The 18,615-nt window shown below is 37.2% G+C and overlaps 3 protein-coding genes and 1 pseudogene across 3 annotated transcripts; 3 read left to right on the top strand and 1 right to left on the bottom strand.

Annotated features, from left to right (window-relative positions):
- Positions 1–689: 689 nt before the first annotated feature.
- On the top strand, positions 690–1,694 carry LOC108831315 (uncharacterized). The gene is made up of 2 exons (XM_018604874.1): positions 690–1,375; positions 1,481–1,694. Exons 1-2 carry the CDS (start codon positions 690–692, stop codon positions 1,692–1,694), a joined length of 900 nt encoding a protein of 299 aa, XP_018460376.1.
- A 1,661-nt stretch (positions 1,695–3,355) lies between these two features.
- On the top strand, positions 3,356–6,441 carry LOC108831325 (receptor-like protein 56; annotated as a pseudogene).
- A 781-nt stretch (positions 6,442–7,222) lies between these two features.
- Positions 7,223–10,609, bottom strand: LOC108842034 (probable LRR receptor-like serine/threonine-protein kinase At1g74360). The gene is made up of 2 exons (XM_018614836.2): positions 9,964–10,609; positions 7,223–9,674 (listed from the first exon to the last, which is right to left on the bottom strand). The coding sequence occupies exons 1-2, from the start codon at positions 10,046–10,048 to the stop codon at positions 7,366–7,368; spliced, it is 2,394 nt and encodes a 797-aa protein (XP_018470338.1). The 5' UTR covers positions 10,049–10,609; the 3' UTR covers positions 7,223–7,365.
- Positions 10,610–14,249: 3,640 nt separating this feature from the next.
- Positions 14,250–17,987, top strand: LOC108840716 (receptor-like protein 15). The gene is given in 6 exon segments (XM_057003987.1): positions 14,250–14,669; positions 15,094–15,249; positions 15,342–15,416; positions 15,516–15,614; positions 15,667–17,019; positions 17,022–17,987. Coding segments are annotated over 6 exon segments (2,871 nt in total). The 5' UTR covers positions 14,250–14,302; the 3' UTR covers positions 17,843–17,987.
- The last annotated feature ends 628 nt before the right edge of the window (positions 17,988–18,615 follow it).

Raw genomic sequence — 18,615 nt, forward strand, 5'->3', positions numbered from 1 at the left:
ACATTATTACATTTTCTATAATTTAAACATGTAATTATCATAAATTATTATTTGTGATATCATTTAGTTTATCTGACAAATGATGTAAATTAGTTCTAGACTTACTATTTATTATAAATCTAATTAAAATAAATAAAATTAAAAATCATCGATCGATTAAATTATAACAATTATTTTTCAAATTTTCACCTATGGCTAACAACTAATCAAAAAATCACTTAATTGACTTCTTAATTAATAATAGGAAGATATAAAATTCGAACATAGCATAGAAATGTCAAATATGAAAACCCAAAATCTAAAACTTCAAACAATACAACCCAAACTTGAACAGGTTCAGGTACTCGAACGCTTACCTAAACTCTACTCAGCAATGTCGAAATATAGTTAATAATCAGAAGTAGAAAAGAACCTAGACGCGTTCGTGATTCAAAAACAAACAACAACCTCTGTCTCTCTATCTTCTAAACTTGTCTTTTTGAAAACTTCTAAAGTTAGTTATCTCTTTCTTGTCTTATAGGTCTTCACCGTTGTCCTTTTGAAACATCAGGTGTTGACCAATCTTTTCAAAGATGCCAGTTAATTCTCTTATCTTATGTACTTTCTGAATCTGTATTCTGTATTCTGTTTTTGTTTCGTCTTTATATATCATTGTTAAAACTGCAGATTAGAACTTTCATTTTGGAACCATGGAGACGTCACAAGAGCATAGCTTTTTCAACAACCACACGACAAACTCAGCCTCTGACCCCGAAGCAGAAGATCCAATCCTACGACTATCTTCTTCTTCGTCGTCGTCTTGTTCCTCCTTTTCTTGTTCTTCCAAAGAAGCAGAACCAAGACCTGATGATTATAACAACAACAACGTAGATCAATCCCCTCCAACACAAATGATGGAGAGATCTTCTACAAACAACAACTCACCCTCAACACCCACTTACAGAATCCCTGCACACGTTTTCGAAACAACAGCCTCTTCGGCTCCAGGTGAATGGAGCACTCTCTCCAACGAGTCTCTCTTCAGCATTCACATTGGGAACAATAGCTTCAGTGGAGAAGATTACTTCAAATCCGGAGAGCTCACTTTTCCTCAACCTCCTTCACCGAGAACTCCTTCTTTACCATCTCCGCCTCGAGACACAAACCAAGGAGGAGGTGGAGTTGTGGATATAGGCAAGAAAGCAGCTGAAACAGACAAAGCGTACCGCGCAAGTAAAGACAAAGCGTACTACGCAAGTAAAGACGAAGAAGAGAAGTCTGTAGCAAGTATTGGAGATGTTTTCATGGCTAATAAAGACAACAAAACTAATAAACTAGATCGTTCAGTTTCTCGTCAGTCGGAAGATTTCAGCGTCAAGTCTTTCGCTTTCCCAATGTAAACAAATCAAGAAACATGTTGCTATCATCTATCTCTTCATGTATTAACGCAGATGTGTCTCTTCTCTTTTTCTCACTTTTTATGTTGATGTTCATTGTGTAGATTACGGAATGCAGATAAGGGTGGATTACAAGGCTCAACTCCACAAATGAAACCGATTGTGATTTCGTTAGAGGCTGATGGAGATGGAGATGGAGGACTGAAGAAAGAGGAAGCTTCTAAACCCGTTACTCCTAAAGCAGAAGCTGATCGTGGCTGTAGTCGATACCCTAGCTGGTTATCTTGCTTCCCTTGCTGCAAAACTTCATATATCTAAACTGAAAGATCTTTTCTGAGGGAGTTGAGTTTGATAAGAGAAAGTGTTTTTTTCTTTCTTCTTGGCATCATAGAAGTCTGTTCCAATATTTAGGAACATTTTTCTATTTGATTTGATCTTTAAAGACTTCTTTATTTTGTAAAAATCATGTAAAAGTCAATGACAGACAATGGATACACTGTGGTGGTACTTAAAGGCTTTGCATTAGGGAGGACCAGTGAAGCAATTTGACCCAAGAGCTGTAGAATAAACGGCAGCGTTTGAGTTTTGGCGGTAACATGACGTGGCAGAGAAAGCCACATCAGCATTACCGTTGAGTCAGTCGTTGGTCCTTTGTTACTACACTGTTTTTCAAAGGTTGAATGTTGAAAGTTAATTATTAGTTAAATAATCCACACAAGCCTGTGGTGTCCGATGTGTGACACAAACAACAGGAACTCAACGAGTTCTATAACAATGAGATTCAGGTAAGATATATGATAATATGGTAAGATATATGATAATATGATCTTCCATTTTCTTTATCTTCTAGAATCGTTTGCTAATAGCGAGAGTAGAGACGTGGAGTTGCTCTCAGTGTTAGTTGGCATGACCTTGGGATAGTTCATTTGTTTTAGCCCTATATTAACAGCAACTTTGTCACTGTCTTTTAACATTTACACCAAAAAAAAAAAAAAAAAACTTTGTCACTGTTGGTCTTTTCCTCAAGTCTAGTGGTTTTTCAAGGTATACCAAATTTGCTCAATATTGAATGCGTCGATCAGGGATTTTGTTTTGGTACAATTGTTTCGCATTAGCTTCAAAATACACTATGACAAAAAAGAGATATCAAAACAAATAACAAATTTTCCTTGCTAAAAGAACAAATTGTTCTTATCACGTTATGTCTTCCAAGCAGCATTAAATACCTTATGGCGTGAGAGGAATGGTCGCAGACATGGTGAACCAGCTCAAAGCCCGATGCAGATCATTAGATTTCTGGACAAACTGGTGCGAAATCGGATCTCATCACTCAAAGGGAGAGGTGGGAAACGTTTTGACAAAGCAATGGTGACATGGTTTGGTTCAACCGTTCAAGAGCATAAAAGCATACTCTGTTTTTCTTCCAAACAAACGTTACAGACAGTACAAGTGTTTTTGAGATGAATAATTTAACATTCTTTCAAAAAAAATAAAAGAATAATGATATACATATAGATATGCATGACCAAGTCTTTGGTATAACCTGTAAATGTCTTGAACATCAATATCTTACAATCTGTCAACTAACAAGCAAAATCATATGATAGTACTTCAGTATAATAAAACTTTGTCGAAGTAAAAGATGCTGACCAGTCATTCACATTTTATATTATTGTAAGTATTCTCTCCAAAGACCTTAAACTGTTATTTATATAGTCTACAAGTATATCATCTGATTTTTTTTGGTTTTAATATGAAGAATAATGAGTGTGTGTTACCATAGATGATATTGACTATTTGACTTTCTAAATATATTTTCTTACGCAACTTGGCTTTTCCAATTGTAAAGCGACGGTTCCAATGCTTATATAAACATGGAGGTATTTTGGGATCAAAATCCATATTCCTTTTTCTTAATATCTGTATTTGGGCACCAAACAACAGTTTTAGTGTTCAAAATAACGGGAGGAAAGGTGGTCATGGGTCAAAACCTTATTTGGGTGATGATACTGCTGGGGCAGATACATGGATACAAAAGTTGTATTCAGAAAGAAAGAATGGCTCTGTTCGAGATCAAGAAATACATGATCTCAGTTGCTAAAGAAGGGAAATCCAACTTTATTCTCCCTACTTGGACCAATGACACAAAGAGCGATTGCTGCAGCTGGGAGGAACTTAAGTGTAATCGTTCAAGTGGACGGGTGACTCTGATTTCCTTCGGTTATTGGTACTTGAAAGAGAGTTCTCTACTGAATCTTTCTTTGCTGCATCCCTTTGAAGATGTTCGAATTCTGGACTTGTCTTGGAACAGATCCAATGGCTTGTTTGATGCTGTCGAAGGTATATCAGGCTGCCCCCAGCGTTTCCTTTTTAATCTCATAGCTTTGTTCTGATTCTTGAAAGTTGATACTGTTTATGACTAACTTTCTGATGTCTATATGACATATACCACAAACTTATCCAACAAGATTTGATTTTGCAGGTAATAAAAGCCTCAGAAGACTAAGAAACCTGGAGATTCTGTATTTGGGTTTAAATGAATTCAATAGTAGCATCTTTCCTTTTCTTAATGCTGCTACATCACTTACAAAACTATCTCTTGAGGCCAACAACATGGATGGCCCTGTTCCTGTTAAAGGTGTGTGTTTTGCATTTGTAACGAGGTGATGATGTCCTGTTACTAATTGATGACGTCTCACTGTCTCAGTTTATAGTTATCGTTTTTAATTTATGTCTTAGACACAAGGTGTAGCGTTCTTATTATTGTTGAACTCCCTTTCAGAACTCAGAGATTTAACCAACTTGGAAGTGCTGGACATGAGTTGGAACGGATTTAATGACTCCATACCAATACAAGGTAGGTAGCTCAGAACTCAGAACTACTGTCCATTAATACTTGTTCTTTTTTTTTTATATTTAGGTTGCATAATAAAACTTCGAATCAGCGTTGAGCTGAGCATGTATGTTTTTAAAGGTTCTTTTCTTCTTATGACAGAGTCATTTCCCTTGAGGAATCTGAAAGCTCTGAGTCTAATGAATAATAATTTTTCTGGTTCAACGGGACTGCAAGGCAAGTTTGCTCGTATATTTCATATTTCAAGTTTGTTTTTAAAGATATATGGTTACAATCAAGTTTATTTACATGAACAAAAGTTCTGCATTTGATTGCCGCAGGGATTTGCAAATTGAAGAATCTGCAAGAGCTCGACCTCTCTGGAAACAAACTAGTAGGACATTTTCCCTTATGTTTAACTAGCATGACTGGACTTCGAGTTCTTGATCTCTCATCAAATAAATTGACTGGTACAGTACCATCTTCCCTCAGTAACCTTGAATCCCTTGAGTATTTGTCGTTGCTTGGTTTCTTCTCACTTGGTTCCCTAACAAACCTGTCAATGCTGAGAGTTTTGAAATCTAGTTCGAAATCCAAATCTTTCCAAGTAGTATCAGAAAGTTCTTGGAGGCCAAAATTTCAGTTGAGTGTTATTGACCTACGATCTTGCAACTTGGCAAAGGTACCAATTTTTCTTCTATACCAGAAGCATTTGCGTCATGTTGATCTCTCTAACAATAGAATAGCTGAAAAGTTTCCTTCATGGCTGTTGGCTAACAATTCAAAACTAGAAGCTTTGCTTCTACATTATAATTCTTTTGAGAGCTTCCAGCTACCAAAATCTGCTCACAATTTGCTTTTCTTGGATTTGTCAATGAATGAATTCAGTACTTATCTATGTTTTTGCTTTCAAACAACTTGTTGGAAGGTGAAATACCTATTTCTCTGTTCAACTTATCGTATCTTGGGCTACTTGATCTTTCGGCAAATATGTTATCAGGTGATTTACCTCCACACGTACATTCTGAAAGGCCGGTCGTGTTACTTCTGCATGACAATAATTTTTCGAAGGGTGTTCCAGACACACTACTATTGAATGTCAGCATACTTGATATGAGATACAACAGATTGTCTGGGAGTATTCCCGAGTTCATCAATACCCGAAACACCAGTGTTCTTCTTCTTCGGGGGAATAATTTCACTGGAGGTATCCCCCACCAGTTGTGTGGTCTAAGCAATATTCACCTTCTAGATCTTGCTAACAACGGGTTGAGTGGGTCCATACCTTCATGTCTTAGCAATATATCATTTGGTTCGGGGAAAGATGACACATCAAATGATTTTGATTTCATCTATGGGTTTGTTAATGGTTTAACCACCATTAGTCCTAGTCTGGGAGACAGAGGAAACAACGTTGGTGTATATTTTAGATCTCTGGTTGTGCTAGAACGGTTTAGTATGGACTATTTGGCAAGCGTCCTGACTAAAATTGAATTCCCTACAAAACACAGATATGATTCATATATGGGTGGAAATCTCCTAGAACTCTGTGGATTAGATCTCTCCCAGAATGAGTTCAGCGGTGAGATCCCAGTAGAGCTTGGAGGTCTTCTGAAACTGCATGCTCTCAATCTCTCTCATAACTATTTAACAGGGGTATCAGTGATACCAAGAAGTTTTTCAGGTCTGAAGAATGTGGAAAGCCTTGATCTTTCATTCAACAGATTACATGGCGAGATCCCACCACAACTAGCAGAGCTGAACAATCTTGGTGTCTTCAAAGTCTCGTTCAACAATTTATCAGGAGTCATTCCACAAGGAGGACATTTAAGCACCTTTGATGAAAATAGCTACTTAGGCAATCCTTTTCTCTGTGGACAGCCAACTAACAAAAGCTGCAACAGTAATAATGTTCAAGAACAAGATAATGAAGTGGAAGGTGATGAATACGTAATCGACATGGTATCCTTCTACTGGAGTTTAACTGCAGCTTATGTGATTATACTTCTTGGAGTACTTGCATCACTCTCTTTTGACTCTCCTTGGAGCAGAGCCTGGTTCCACATGGTTGATGCCTTCCTCCGCAAGGTGATGAATTTGTTCTGGTAAATCTACTCCTTGGTGCTATATGTGCTAGTTTCTTTATGTTGTCCCCATCTGTTGCTTTTTTCAACTAAATATTTAAGATAATATCAACAAACAAATGCGTAACTTGTGTTTCTGCTCTTGTGTGCTACTGTCTATCTTTGAATTAATGTAATGCTTCAAACTTGGAGAAAAATCACTTAACTAATACCAGCAGAGTTGAGTTTATAGTTGATCTATCCAGCAATAGAAAATATTTCTGTTTTGTCCGTGTCTTCAGTTCTTTGTGAGTAAAATCAACTGCAAGCAATCAAAATGCTAGTGATGTTGAATACTTAGGGTACAGACTTCATAGAAACAGATATCTTATCATCCAAATATGGTGCGCTTACGTGTTTCCATGATGTTATCCTTGACCTAACAACCAATGTTGTGAGTCGAAAATAGTTTGGTGATAGTAAAAGAACATATGAGGCCGTCCAAGTATTCAACATCACTGGCTTTTTCACTTGTAACGTTCTCTCAATTCTTGTTTCTTATATACCTGAGTTGATCCACGCCAATGGATTCTTTTCTCAGGATAAAATTGGGGAGAACACTTAAAAAGTATAGGTACGGAGTCGCATATTTGTCCAAGAAGTGGTTGAAAATACAATTGCTTATTTTATGATCCTCTTCTTGTCTGTGTCTTCCTGAAAGTTGTTATCCTTCTACTAAAAGTTACTGTCTGATATTTCTGTCAAAGTTGTTTATACGAAGAGATCACATCAGGTGCCTGTTTCAGCTACATTAAGGAGTATGTGATAGGGGATTGGACCATGGAAGGATACAATTGTTCCAGTAAGGAACAACTATATGCAAGCCCTCACAGATATGGTCAAAAGAGCTCATGCGCATAATCTACAGGAAGTATTCAAGATTCTTGGGCTGAGTCTCAGTAAAAAACTTGGTATTACATACTCAGGTGCATCCATACATACACACGTGTAGGAATAAACGCGAGTACTTACACTTTAACTTCAGCCAATACAGCAATACTCGTATACTTACAGAAAGAAAGAAAGAGAAGATTCAAGTTTTTTCCTTGATAACTGAGCTGTAACGATTTGAGAACAACATACGTTTCAAAGATGCCATGAAAGCATCAACAAGACCGAGCCATGGTCGACACCAAGGACAATCCAAGTATACCAGTACAAGAATGCCTATCAGCGCAACCACATAAAATAAAACAGTACTCCAACAGAAGGCCAACATGTCAATAGCAGCTTCATCATCTTCCTCCTCTTCTCTTCCATTATTATCTCCTTCTCCTGAGCTGGTATTGTTGTTGTTCCCTGATTGGATGAAGAAACTAGGAAACTGCAGCAGCGGATTCCCAAGGAAGGATTCTTTTCCAAAAGTTGCAAGCTGTCCCCTAGATGGTATCACACCATAAATGAGAGGGTTATATGAGATGTTGAACTTACTCATCTCATTCAACTCATTCAAACTCGTTGGAAAGTTTCCTGAGAAATTGTTGTAAGACAGATCAAGATTCTGCAGATTATATATATTTCCGATTTCTTGAGGAATCTGGCCTGAGAACTTGTTTCTGGTCAGGTTAAGAAACACAAGAGGCAATTCTCCAATCTCTACAGGCAGTTTCCCTTCAAACTCATTGAACCCCAAATGAAGCATACTCAACTTCTTCATCTGAGATATACTTGCAGGAACCTCACCTGATAGCTTGTTTCCACTGAGCTGAAGATAGCCTGAAATATCAAGGGGACCCACAACAGAACCAGGAGGGCATACAGGAAATATGCATTTCCCTTTACGAACATGTTCCCACAGGCTTCTGCAACTCCTTTTTGCAAGAGATTCCAATCCAAATATGAAAGGAGGGAACTCTGCAGGGATCCATCTCTTCATCACCAAGCATTCACCTGAACCAGCAACTATGTAGTCCCTTTTTCGCCGGTTCACTTCAAAAGTTGGAGTAGGATTGCTACCCATATTAGTCAGTTCAGGATGGAATCTACCAGAGAGCTGGTTGTTTGCCACGTTTAACCATAACAGACTCGAGCAGTTTCCAATCTCCCGAGGGATTTCTCCTGACAGTGAGTTGTTTGCAAGCATAAGCCACAGAAGAGATCTCAACTTCCCAAACGAAGCTGGTATCGAACCAGTCAGTCTGTTAGATGAGAGATCAAGTCCTTGAAGCCCCCGCATGTTCCCATACTCATATGGTATATCACCGCTGAAGTTATTAAAAGCAAGAATCAAGAACGTCAAACTCTGGGAGACTTGGGGTGGTAGCCGGCCTGAGAAGTTGTTGTAGCTGAGATCTAGCCTTGAAAGATTAGGTAGCGTGAGGATGTTAGAAGAATAGATACCTCCAACGTATGAGTTCCCGTACAGAACTAGATACTTTACTTGAGTGAATCTCCCGAATATTTCCTGTAGCTCTCCTCCAAAGTTGTTTCTGCTCAAGTCCAGATACACCAAGTTGCTCAAGTTCAAGAGAGTTTCCGGTATGTCTCGAGAAAACATATTATTCCCCAAGTGCAAACCTCTGAGAGATGATATGGATCCTATCTCACCTGGAATGTTTCCCGTGAACTTGTTTCCCCACAGATCCAATACATTCAGGTTCTGACAATTAGAAACTTGTCCCGGAAACTCCCCCACAAACTCGTTCCCAGACAAATCCAACACTTGCAAATTGCAGTTTCCCCTGAACATGGAAGCTGAGATATTCCGGGAGAGACGATTCCCAGAAACTGAAAACTGGACCAGCCTCCTAAAACCAGCCCATATCTCTCCACTAAATCTATTGTATCTCAAGTCGACATGCTTCAGATACCTACACTCATTGAAGATGTCATCTATTCTGCCACTAAAGTTATTGGTCGATAGATTTGCAACAACCAAGCTGTTGCAGAGCGTTGGGAAGGTGGAGCGAACATCACCGGAAATTTTATTCACCGACAGATCAAGAACCTCAAGATTCGATAGCCCCCCGGATGATAAGCTGAGCTCCCCTCCGATGATATTATGAGAAAGATTCAGATGCTTTAAGTTGTGGCAACGGCTCAGGTCGTCTGGAATCGACCCTCCGATCGTGTTACTTGATAAATCGAGAAATGTGAGCTGCGTTAAGGATGAGAAGTTGCTGAATAAAGGACCTGAGATAGTGGAATCCCTTAGATTGATCCCTGTGACTCTGCTTCCCTCTGGGGTACATGTGATCCCAGGCCATTGACACACTTCTTGCTTCCCTGTTTCCCATTCATTGTACATTCCTGGTTCTGTTGGGTTCCAAGATTCAAGGTGAGATTTAAAGCTCAATAAGACTTGGCTATCACTGTCCAGAGAATCTCCGGTCACTGATGTAGCTGTCATCAAAACACAGAGAAAGCAAAATCTTAAGTAGCTTTAAGTAAACAGAGCATCAACCACATTTTTCTACTTCTATTATATATAATCAGTGCAAGTATGTTCATGAAACAGAGGAGAAAAAGAAACTGTTATTCATCAAAATGTAAAAGCCGGAACTGTGATACTTGTTGAACTTCATCACTGCAAGTATACAACACTGATCGAGAAGAAAAGCTTGGCATATATAGTATTTGATTCCAACGAAAACTAACAGAGAGAGAAAAACAGAAGTGAAGTATATATTACCGGTGATCAAAAGAAAGAGTAAGAAAGGGACCAACAGGCTAAGTGATTTAGAATCAGCATCTGCTATAATCCCAGGCGATACCATCTTCTTCTAGTTTAAGTTGGTATTCTTCAGGTTTTTTTCCGTATGAACAACCACAACCACAATCAACAAGAAACAATTACTTGTATATGTTTTACAAAGTCCAAGGTCTCATTTAATGAAAGCACTTATAGTCCACAAGAATCAACATCGTTTACTTTGAGTTGTTTGAGATCTTTGTAGCAAAATCATTCATAAATCCTTTGATACGTGTCAGCATCTTTCACTTTTGGTCAAAACAATTTATTACAGGAAAAAGCTTACAAGTAACCAAATATCTAACCTTTACTTACTACCACAGGCTTAACGAAAGAGTAAATCTTTACAAAAAAAAAAAAAAAAGTTAATGTGCTACAGTGGTAACGAAAGAACCTTTAAAGGCTGCGAAACAAATGACCTCACTCAACGGTAATGCTGATGTGGATTTATCTGCCACGTCATGTTACCGCCAAAACGAAAACGCTGCCGTTTGTCCTACAGCCGGAAAAAAGCCCTAAAGAATAGAACAGCGACCATCGTTGCGGCGGCGCATCGAATCGGGAGATGGGAACAGCGATTTAGGTCGTATTAGAATATCCCACATCGTTTAATGATGTGATCCTTGGGCAATATATATGTGATTAGGCAATCCTCCACTCTTGAGCTAGCTTTTGGGTGTGAGTTAGGCCCATCACTAATATGGTATCAGAGCCCATGGTAAAAGCCCAGCAGATGGTTTTCCATATAAATAGTTGTCTACTATGTAGCCTATAAAAATGGCCCATCTTGCTGTGGTATGTCCGAGATGTTGGGCTTGGGCTGTTTCCGTGTTGGACCGTTTCCCACCCACATCTCGAGAGGGGCTATTAGAATATCCCACATCGTTTAATGATGTGATCCTTGCCTAATCACATATATATTAACCTGGCTCTGATACCATATTAGTGATGGGCCTAACTCACACCCAAAAGCTAGCTCAAGAGTGGAGGATTGCCTAATCACATATATATTGCCCAAGGATCACATCATTAAACGATGTGGGATATTCTAATAGGTCGTTTTAGGCATTCGATCGGAGATGAAAGCAGCGATTGGGCGTCGAAAGGTGTTGCTAGGCAAAAGGGATGCAATTATTATTATGCAATTTCCAAACACGTTTATATGAGAATTTCAGAGTTGAAGACCTTGTTTGTTTATTTGTATGCTAGTATTGAGATGTTGTTAGTTTAAACACTATTACATCAACATTTATAATATCTAGATATTTGAGATGTTTTAAAAATAGAGTTTGGATACTGTATTTGTATCTCAATTCCAAAAAAATCTAAATATTTTTAATATAAATATAAAAAAATAATTATTAATTATTATAATCATTATATAATATTTTAATCGAAAATTTGAAATTTCATGTCAAAATCAGAAAAAACTCTCGCCAGCATCCGAAAAAACACATTTTATCTTCTGTTGTTTTTCACAAAATTAGCTATTGCTTTGTGTCACGAAAACAAACCACAATTTGTGTTTGGTTCTTTCATCTAGTGTATTGTATTGTATTGTATTGTATTGTATTGTATTGTCTTGTCTGTCTTTTAAATACGTGTAAGTGTATGTGATTTGGCTTACGCCTTCATGGATATCGGTTAATATGAGTTTTGGCTTATACACTATATGCTCTGCTTGAGTATGTGTTTCTCTACTGGTTTATGTTTAACGTTTACTTCAGTAGGTCGGAATCTATAAGCCAAGTTCGACATGTTTATTTTCTGGAGAAGTGTTGTATACTTGAAGTGATGAAATGACTAAGTTCAACATTTATCACAGTTCAGGCTTTACATTGTGTATTGATGAGTAACAGTTTCAATTTTCCCTCTGTTTGATGAACACGATAACATGCTTGCACTTATTATAGATAACTAGAAATAGAACAACATGGTTGATGGTTTTTTCTTTTTTGCTGTTATTCTATAGCTACCTTAATATTTCGTTTCCTCTGTGTTTGATGTTCTCCATGACAGTTGATGGCCAAGTCTTATTAAACTGTTAAAGCTTTTTTTTTGTTTTATCAAATTTTCAATGAAAGGGGAGGTGTTCTTGCGCCAGTACTTGATATGGGTGAACCGTAATGATACTGGTTCAACTCATAAGCTGTCTTGGGACTCAAGAAATACACAAGCTCATAAAAGTATAAAATGGGACCCCGATTTGGTTCTACCTACTTGGACTAATGACACAAAGAGTGATTGCTGCGGGTGGGAAGGCCTTGAGTGCAATCGTACAAGCGGAAGGGCGACCAAAATTACTTTAAAAAGGTTCAAAAGATGAAAAGATTGCCTTTGGTGATTTATACAAAGAGGACTATCTCCTAAACCTTTCTTTGCTGCATCCTTTGAAAAGTATGGACTCTAGACTTTAGACTCATATGGTTCTGGATTAAGTGGCTTCTTTGATGTGTCCCTAGTGGTTTGTTTAATTATTCTAAAAAGCCAAGATGGACTAATCTAAATTCATTAAGATTTTCTCTGTTTCTGCATTAACTTGCTGATATCTGTGTGACCTGCTGCAATCACTCAAGACGGCCACTACACTCCTCTCCAACGTGAATGCCCTTCATCTCTAAACACAATGAAGTTGTGATAGCTGATTAGAGATGATATCATATTATATGCGTTGCAGGTTTATCATAGCCAAAGAGATTTCCAATGAATTCAACCACAAAATTTTTCCTTCCATTAATGCTGCAAAATCACTCACAACTCTGTTTCCTCAGATTAACAACATCAGACTTGTGTTTTCCCTTCTGTAAATAGCATAAGTGCATAAACCTATTCTCTGGTGATACATCTTTTCTTAGATTTATTCAATTTACAATCATACATGTCTTCTTTTTTCTTTTTTTGCTAAACAATCATACATGTAATACATTCAATATGTATCATTCTTATACTTGTTGAACAGATTTTATAAATTAAAGATTTGACCAACTTGGAACTTATATGTCTTAAATTCTTAATTACAATCAGTTTGTATAATTTGGATATTTTTGGACAAAATCTAGGCGGTGAGATTCCAGTAGAGCTAAGAGGGTCTTCTGGAACCTTATGCTCTCAATCTTTCTAACAACTGTCTACAGGTGTGATACCAAAATGTCTTAATTTGTTTAGTTCTCATGTGCTGTTTGTCTTTGTTTTTTTTTTGGTCAACTGCTCTGTCTTTGAATAGATGCAATGCTTTCAACATTTCTTGGAACTGGTTTGTGGTTAGTTTGTGAAAGGAAAACTTTTTTTTTTCCAAAATAATATTCTTCTATTTGGTGGCCAGTCACTGTCCTGATACTAAAGCTTGGTCCGGGTAAAAGGATGTTGACCACTTCTCCGAAGACAAAACTAATGCTACTAGAACGACAGCGTTTGGTTCTGGTTGTGGCAATGTCAATCCCTACGCACCCAATCCGATAGAGCCACATCAGCAGTTTCGTGACCGTTACTCCGTTAGGCTTTGCGGTTGTTTAGCAGAATTCAAAAGTACCCATCATACATTTAAGAAATTATCTTATTAGAATAACAATAAAAAATAAGAAACTGAAAATTGTGATAAACTGTATCATAAGGTATTTTGATTGTTGATTTTTTGAATAAAATAATGTGGAATGACTTATTTCAATAATTTCATAACTTTTTCACATTTGAGAATTCTACAAACATTCCAAACAAAAATAAGAAGAAAAAAATTTATAGTTATCCTTCTACAATTTTGATTATGAATGAAAAATATTTCATTTTAAAACTAATTTCAATCATCTTATTTTATCTGTTTTTATTCCATTAATTCCATTTCATGGTTACCATTAAGATTCTAGTAACAGTAACACTTGGCATCTCCTGTTAATTTCTTTTGTCAGCGCATATCTAATATGTTGGACATTAAATTTAGTTACATAATTTAGTTATATCAACATTTTAATATTCTATTTCTAAGAAATTTTTATGAAATATATAATTGTATTTTCAAAATGTTAGAAGTTGCAGGCAAAACGAGTCGTATACAAGTCAAACTAACCAATGTTGATCATACGACTTTTAAGTGGTTTCCTTCATCGCGACGGCTAAAGGACACATTGTTTTCGTCGTTGAACTTTGTGAATCAATGATGACTTCTAAATTCTTATAAATGTGGAGGTGATTTATATTCTTATAAAATTCACATTCCCACATTGTGGTTGAGTTTCTTATTGCTTCTTTTATTTCACTTTACAATATTTTTGCTACGGAAGTGAAAATGTGTTTGTGCCGAAACCTAATATGGGTGATGCTATTGATGGGACAGCTACATGGATACGAAAGCTGTATAGAGAAAGAAAGGAACGCTTTGTTGGAGCTCAAGAAGTACTTGATCTCACAGAGTATAGAAGGAGGAGCCAACTCTGTTCTCCCAACTTGGAGTAATGACACAAAGAGCGAATGCTGCCTTTGGGAGGGCCTTAAGTGCAGTGGTACAAGCGGACTCGTGACAGAGATTGCCTTTGGTGGATTGCACCTCAAAAAGAATACTATCCTGAACCTTTCTTTGCTGCATCCCTTTAAAGATGTTCGAAGTCTCAACTTATCTGGGGAAGCATTCAGTGGCTTGTCTGATGATGTTGAAGGTACACCCTGCGTTCCCTTGTGGTTAAGCCTTAACAATTTATGTTTCATTGGAGCTTTGATATTTGCCTACGTAAGAAGTTCTGTCCGTTTGTGTAAATATACCAAACGTTTTTTTGACTAGTTTGATATTTTGCGTTTAGATGTTTTGTTCAGATGCAAAACCCACTGCACTAAAAAAAACCCTGATATTTTGGACAACAAAATATTGAGTTTGCATGCGAAATTACTTATATATTTTGTGTCAATTTATTTTGTTTTAATTCTTTAAACTTGGAAGTGTTTATACCATCTGATAATTCTTGGATCTTTTTTTCTCTGTTTATGGATTTACTTTGATGTTTGAGTGCCATGCAGCATGTTGCAGTCACATTATAACAGCCTATGATAATATCTAGCATGACTTACCAATATTCTCGTTTGCAGGTTATAACAGCTTGAGGAAATTAACAAACCTGGAGATTCTGGATTTAACTTCAAATAAATTCAACAACAGCATATTTCCCTTTCTTAATGCCGCTAGATCACTCACAACTCTGTTTCTAAGATCCAACAACATGGGTGGCTCTTTGCCAGTTATAGGTATATATCTCTATTCTTAAATAAGTTACCTGTTCACTGTAGGTCTTAGTTTCACTTTGTATAGTTCTTATATTCGTTGGAATCCCTTTCAGATCTTAGAGATTTGACAAACTTGGAACTGCTCGACCTGAGTAGAAACCGATTCAACGGCTCCATACCACTGCAAGGTATTTGTCCATAAATGCTTACGTTTCTTTTCTAGTCTGGAAATTTTTTTTGTTGGATCGGTTCATATCATACATTTGTGTGTTGTTGTCTTGTGGCAGAAATATCTAACATGAGAAAACTGAAAGCTCTGGATTTAAGTAGGAATGAATTTTCTGCCTCAACAGAATTGAAAGGCAAGTTTCTTCAAATAATTTACTATTTGATGTAGAATTGTCATTAAAATTCACGTTAAGTAACCAAAGCTTCTACACTTAATCACCTTAGGTATTTGCAAACTGAGGAATATACAAGAGCTAGATCTCAGTAACAACAAACTCGTAGGTCAGTTTCCCTTATGCTTAGCTAGCTTGAGTGGACTAAGAGTTCTTGATCTCTCATCCAACCAATTGACTGGGAAGCTACCACCTTCTCTTGGTAGCCTTAAATCCCTCGAGTATTTATCCTTGTTTGATAACGACTTCGAAGGCTTCTTCTCACTTGGCTCCATAACCAATCTCACAAAGCTTAGAGTGTTAAAACTCTGCTCAAAATCCAACTCGCTTCAAGTAGCGTTAGATAGTTCTTGGAAGCCAAAGTTTCAGTTAGATGTTATCGCACTACGATCTTGCAACTTGGACAAGGCTCCTCAGTTTCTCCAACACCAGAAGGAGCTGCGCCATGTTGATCTCTCCGACAACAAAATTTCTGGAATGTTTCCTTCCTGGCTGTTGGAGACCAACACTAAACTCAAAGTGTTGCTACTGCAGAACAACTCCTTCACAACCTTTCAGCTCCCCAAAGCTGCTCATCATCTTCTTTTCATGGATGTGTCTGTTAATAAATTCAATCATCTTCTTCCTGAGAACACCGGGTGGATACTTCCTCATCTACGGTACATGAATATCTCCAACAACGGCTTTCAAGGAACTCTCCCATCTTCTCTAGGTAACATGAAGAATATTGAATATATGGATCTATCTCGCAATATCTTCCATGGAGAGCTACCAAGAAGTTTTCTAAACGGTTGTGATTCCATGGCAATCCTGAAGCTATCACACAACAAACTAAGTGGAGAGATTTTTCAAGAACCACCCAAATTTACTAACATATTGGGGCTGTTCATGGATAACAATCTGTTCACAGGAAAGATTGGACAAGGTTTGCAAAGCTTGAGAAACTTGTCACTCCTTGACATTTCAAACAACAATCTCACAGGTGTTGTTCCAAGCTGGATCGGCGAGCTTCCATCCTTAACAGCACTGCTGATAGCAAACAACTTGTTGGAAGGTAACATACCTACATCTTTGTTCAACAACTCCAATCTTCAGCTACTTGATCTCTCCACAAACAGTTTATCTGGAGAGATACCTCCATACCACAACTCTAGAGATGGTGTAGTGTTGCTCCTTCAAGACAATCATTTATCAGGAGAAATGTCAGACACACAGCTAGCAAACGTGGAGATACTTGACCTGAGGAACAACAAACTCTCTGGGAGTATTCCTGAGTTCGTCAGAACACAGAACATCAGTGTTCTTCTTCTCCGAGGGAACGACTTTACCGGTCGTATACCTCGTCAGCTGTGTGGTCTAATAAACATCCAGCTTCTTGATCTTTCGAGAAACGGTTGAATGGTTCCATACCTTCATGCCTCAGCAACACATCGTTTGTGACAGGGAAGAGATGTACATCATATGATTATGATTTCGGCATTTCTTTCCCTTCTGATGTCTTTGATGGTTTCTCTCTGCAACAAGACAGTAGATACTTCAAGTCTCTGCTCATGCTTGATCCGTTTCACATGGACTACAAGGCAAGCACTCAGACGAAGATTGAGTTTGCAACAAAATACAGATATGATTCCTACATGGGTAGAAATCTCAAGTTATTATATGGATTGGATCTCTCTGAGAATGAGCTGAGTGGTGAGATCCCAGCTGAGTTTGGAGAGCTTATGGAACTAAGAGCTTTTAACCTTTCTCACAACAACTTATCTGGTGTTATACCAGAAAGCTTTTCAGGTATGAAGAATGTGGAGAGTCTTGATATTTCTTTCAACAGATTACAAGGCCGGATCCCACCACAATTGACACAGCTGAGCACACTCTCGGTCTTCAAGGTCTCGTACAACAACTTATCAGGAGCTATTCCACAGGGAAGACAGTTTAACACCTTTGACACACAGAGCTTTGTAGGTAACAATCTTCTTTGTGGACAACCAACAAGCAGAAGCTGCAACAGTGATACGTTTCAAGAACCAGATAGTGGAGAGGATGATGATGATGAATCTGCAATCGACATGGAATCATTCTACTGGAGTTTTGCTGCAGCCTATGTGACAATACTTGTTGGATTATTTGCGTCTCTCTCTTTTGATTCTTTTTGGAAGAGATTTTGGTTTGACATGGTTGATGCTTTTATCAACAAGGTGGAGAATCTTTTGTAGTACAAAACTTTATATTCTCTCGTTATAAGGCTGTTCTTCAAAAAGCCTCCTTTACAGTGTATGTACTAAAACCAGAAAATTAATAACTTGTGTTTGGTTCCTATGTACAATCTTTGTATGTCTTTGAATAGAGGGAATAAATGTTTGTCCAAAAAAAAATGTAATGTATCCACGTCATTTACTGATGTTATCCAATTTTTCTTTTTCTCATTGTTATCCAAATTTTTATCTGGGAAAAATATACGAGGCGTTAATTATGCAAACATACAAGGAATATTAATATGATGTCAAAAACAGGAATATCAATATAACTAGGGCCTAAGTAAAAGCTTCTAGCTTAAAGATGGAAGTAGTCTTCATAGCTAATACAAGGATTAGTATTTTGCCATATATTTTCCTTTTTGTTTGAATATACTCCCTACGTATATGAAAGATTGATGTTCTACCAGTTTCATATATATCTTTATAATATAATTTCAAAAGTCAATTTCCTACGTCTCGCGCTCACGTTAATTCTCACGGTAGTTGATTACGATGATACCTTTAATGAATCAAATATATATAATTATCATTATTGAACATTTATTTTATTTTATTTTTCCTTTTCTATTTAGGTTTCCTTTTTCTTTTTTCTTCAAATAAACTATATATAAAGAAAATTTAAAAATTTAAAAACGAAAATATCTTTTATATATAGTGTAATTCATAATAAGGAAATTTCACAAAATAATCTTGATTTTAAAGTAAATAAAAATAATCTTCCCTTTTTAAAA

The sequence above is a fragment of the Raphanus sativus genome, chromosome 2 (assembly GCF_000801105.2).
Source record: "Raphanus sativus cultivar WK10039 chromosome 2, ASM80110v3, whole genome shotgun sequence".
Lineage (NCBI taxonomy): Eukaryota > Viridiplantae > Streptophyta > Magnoliopsida > Brassicales > Brassicaceae > Raphanus > Raphanus sativus.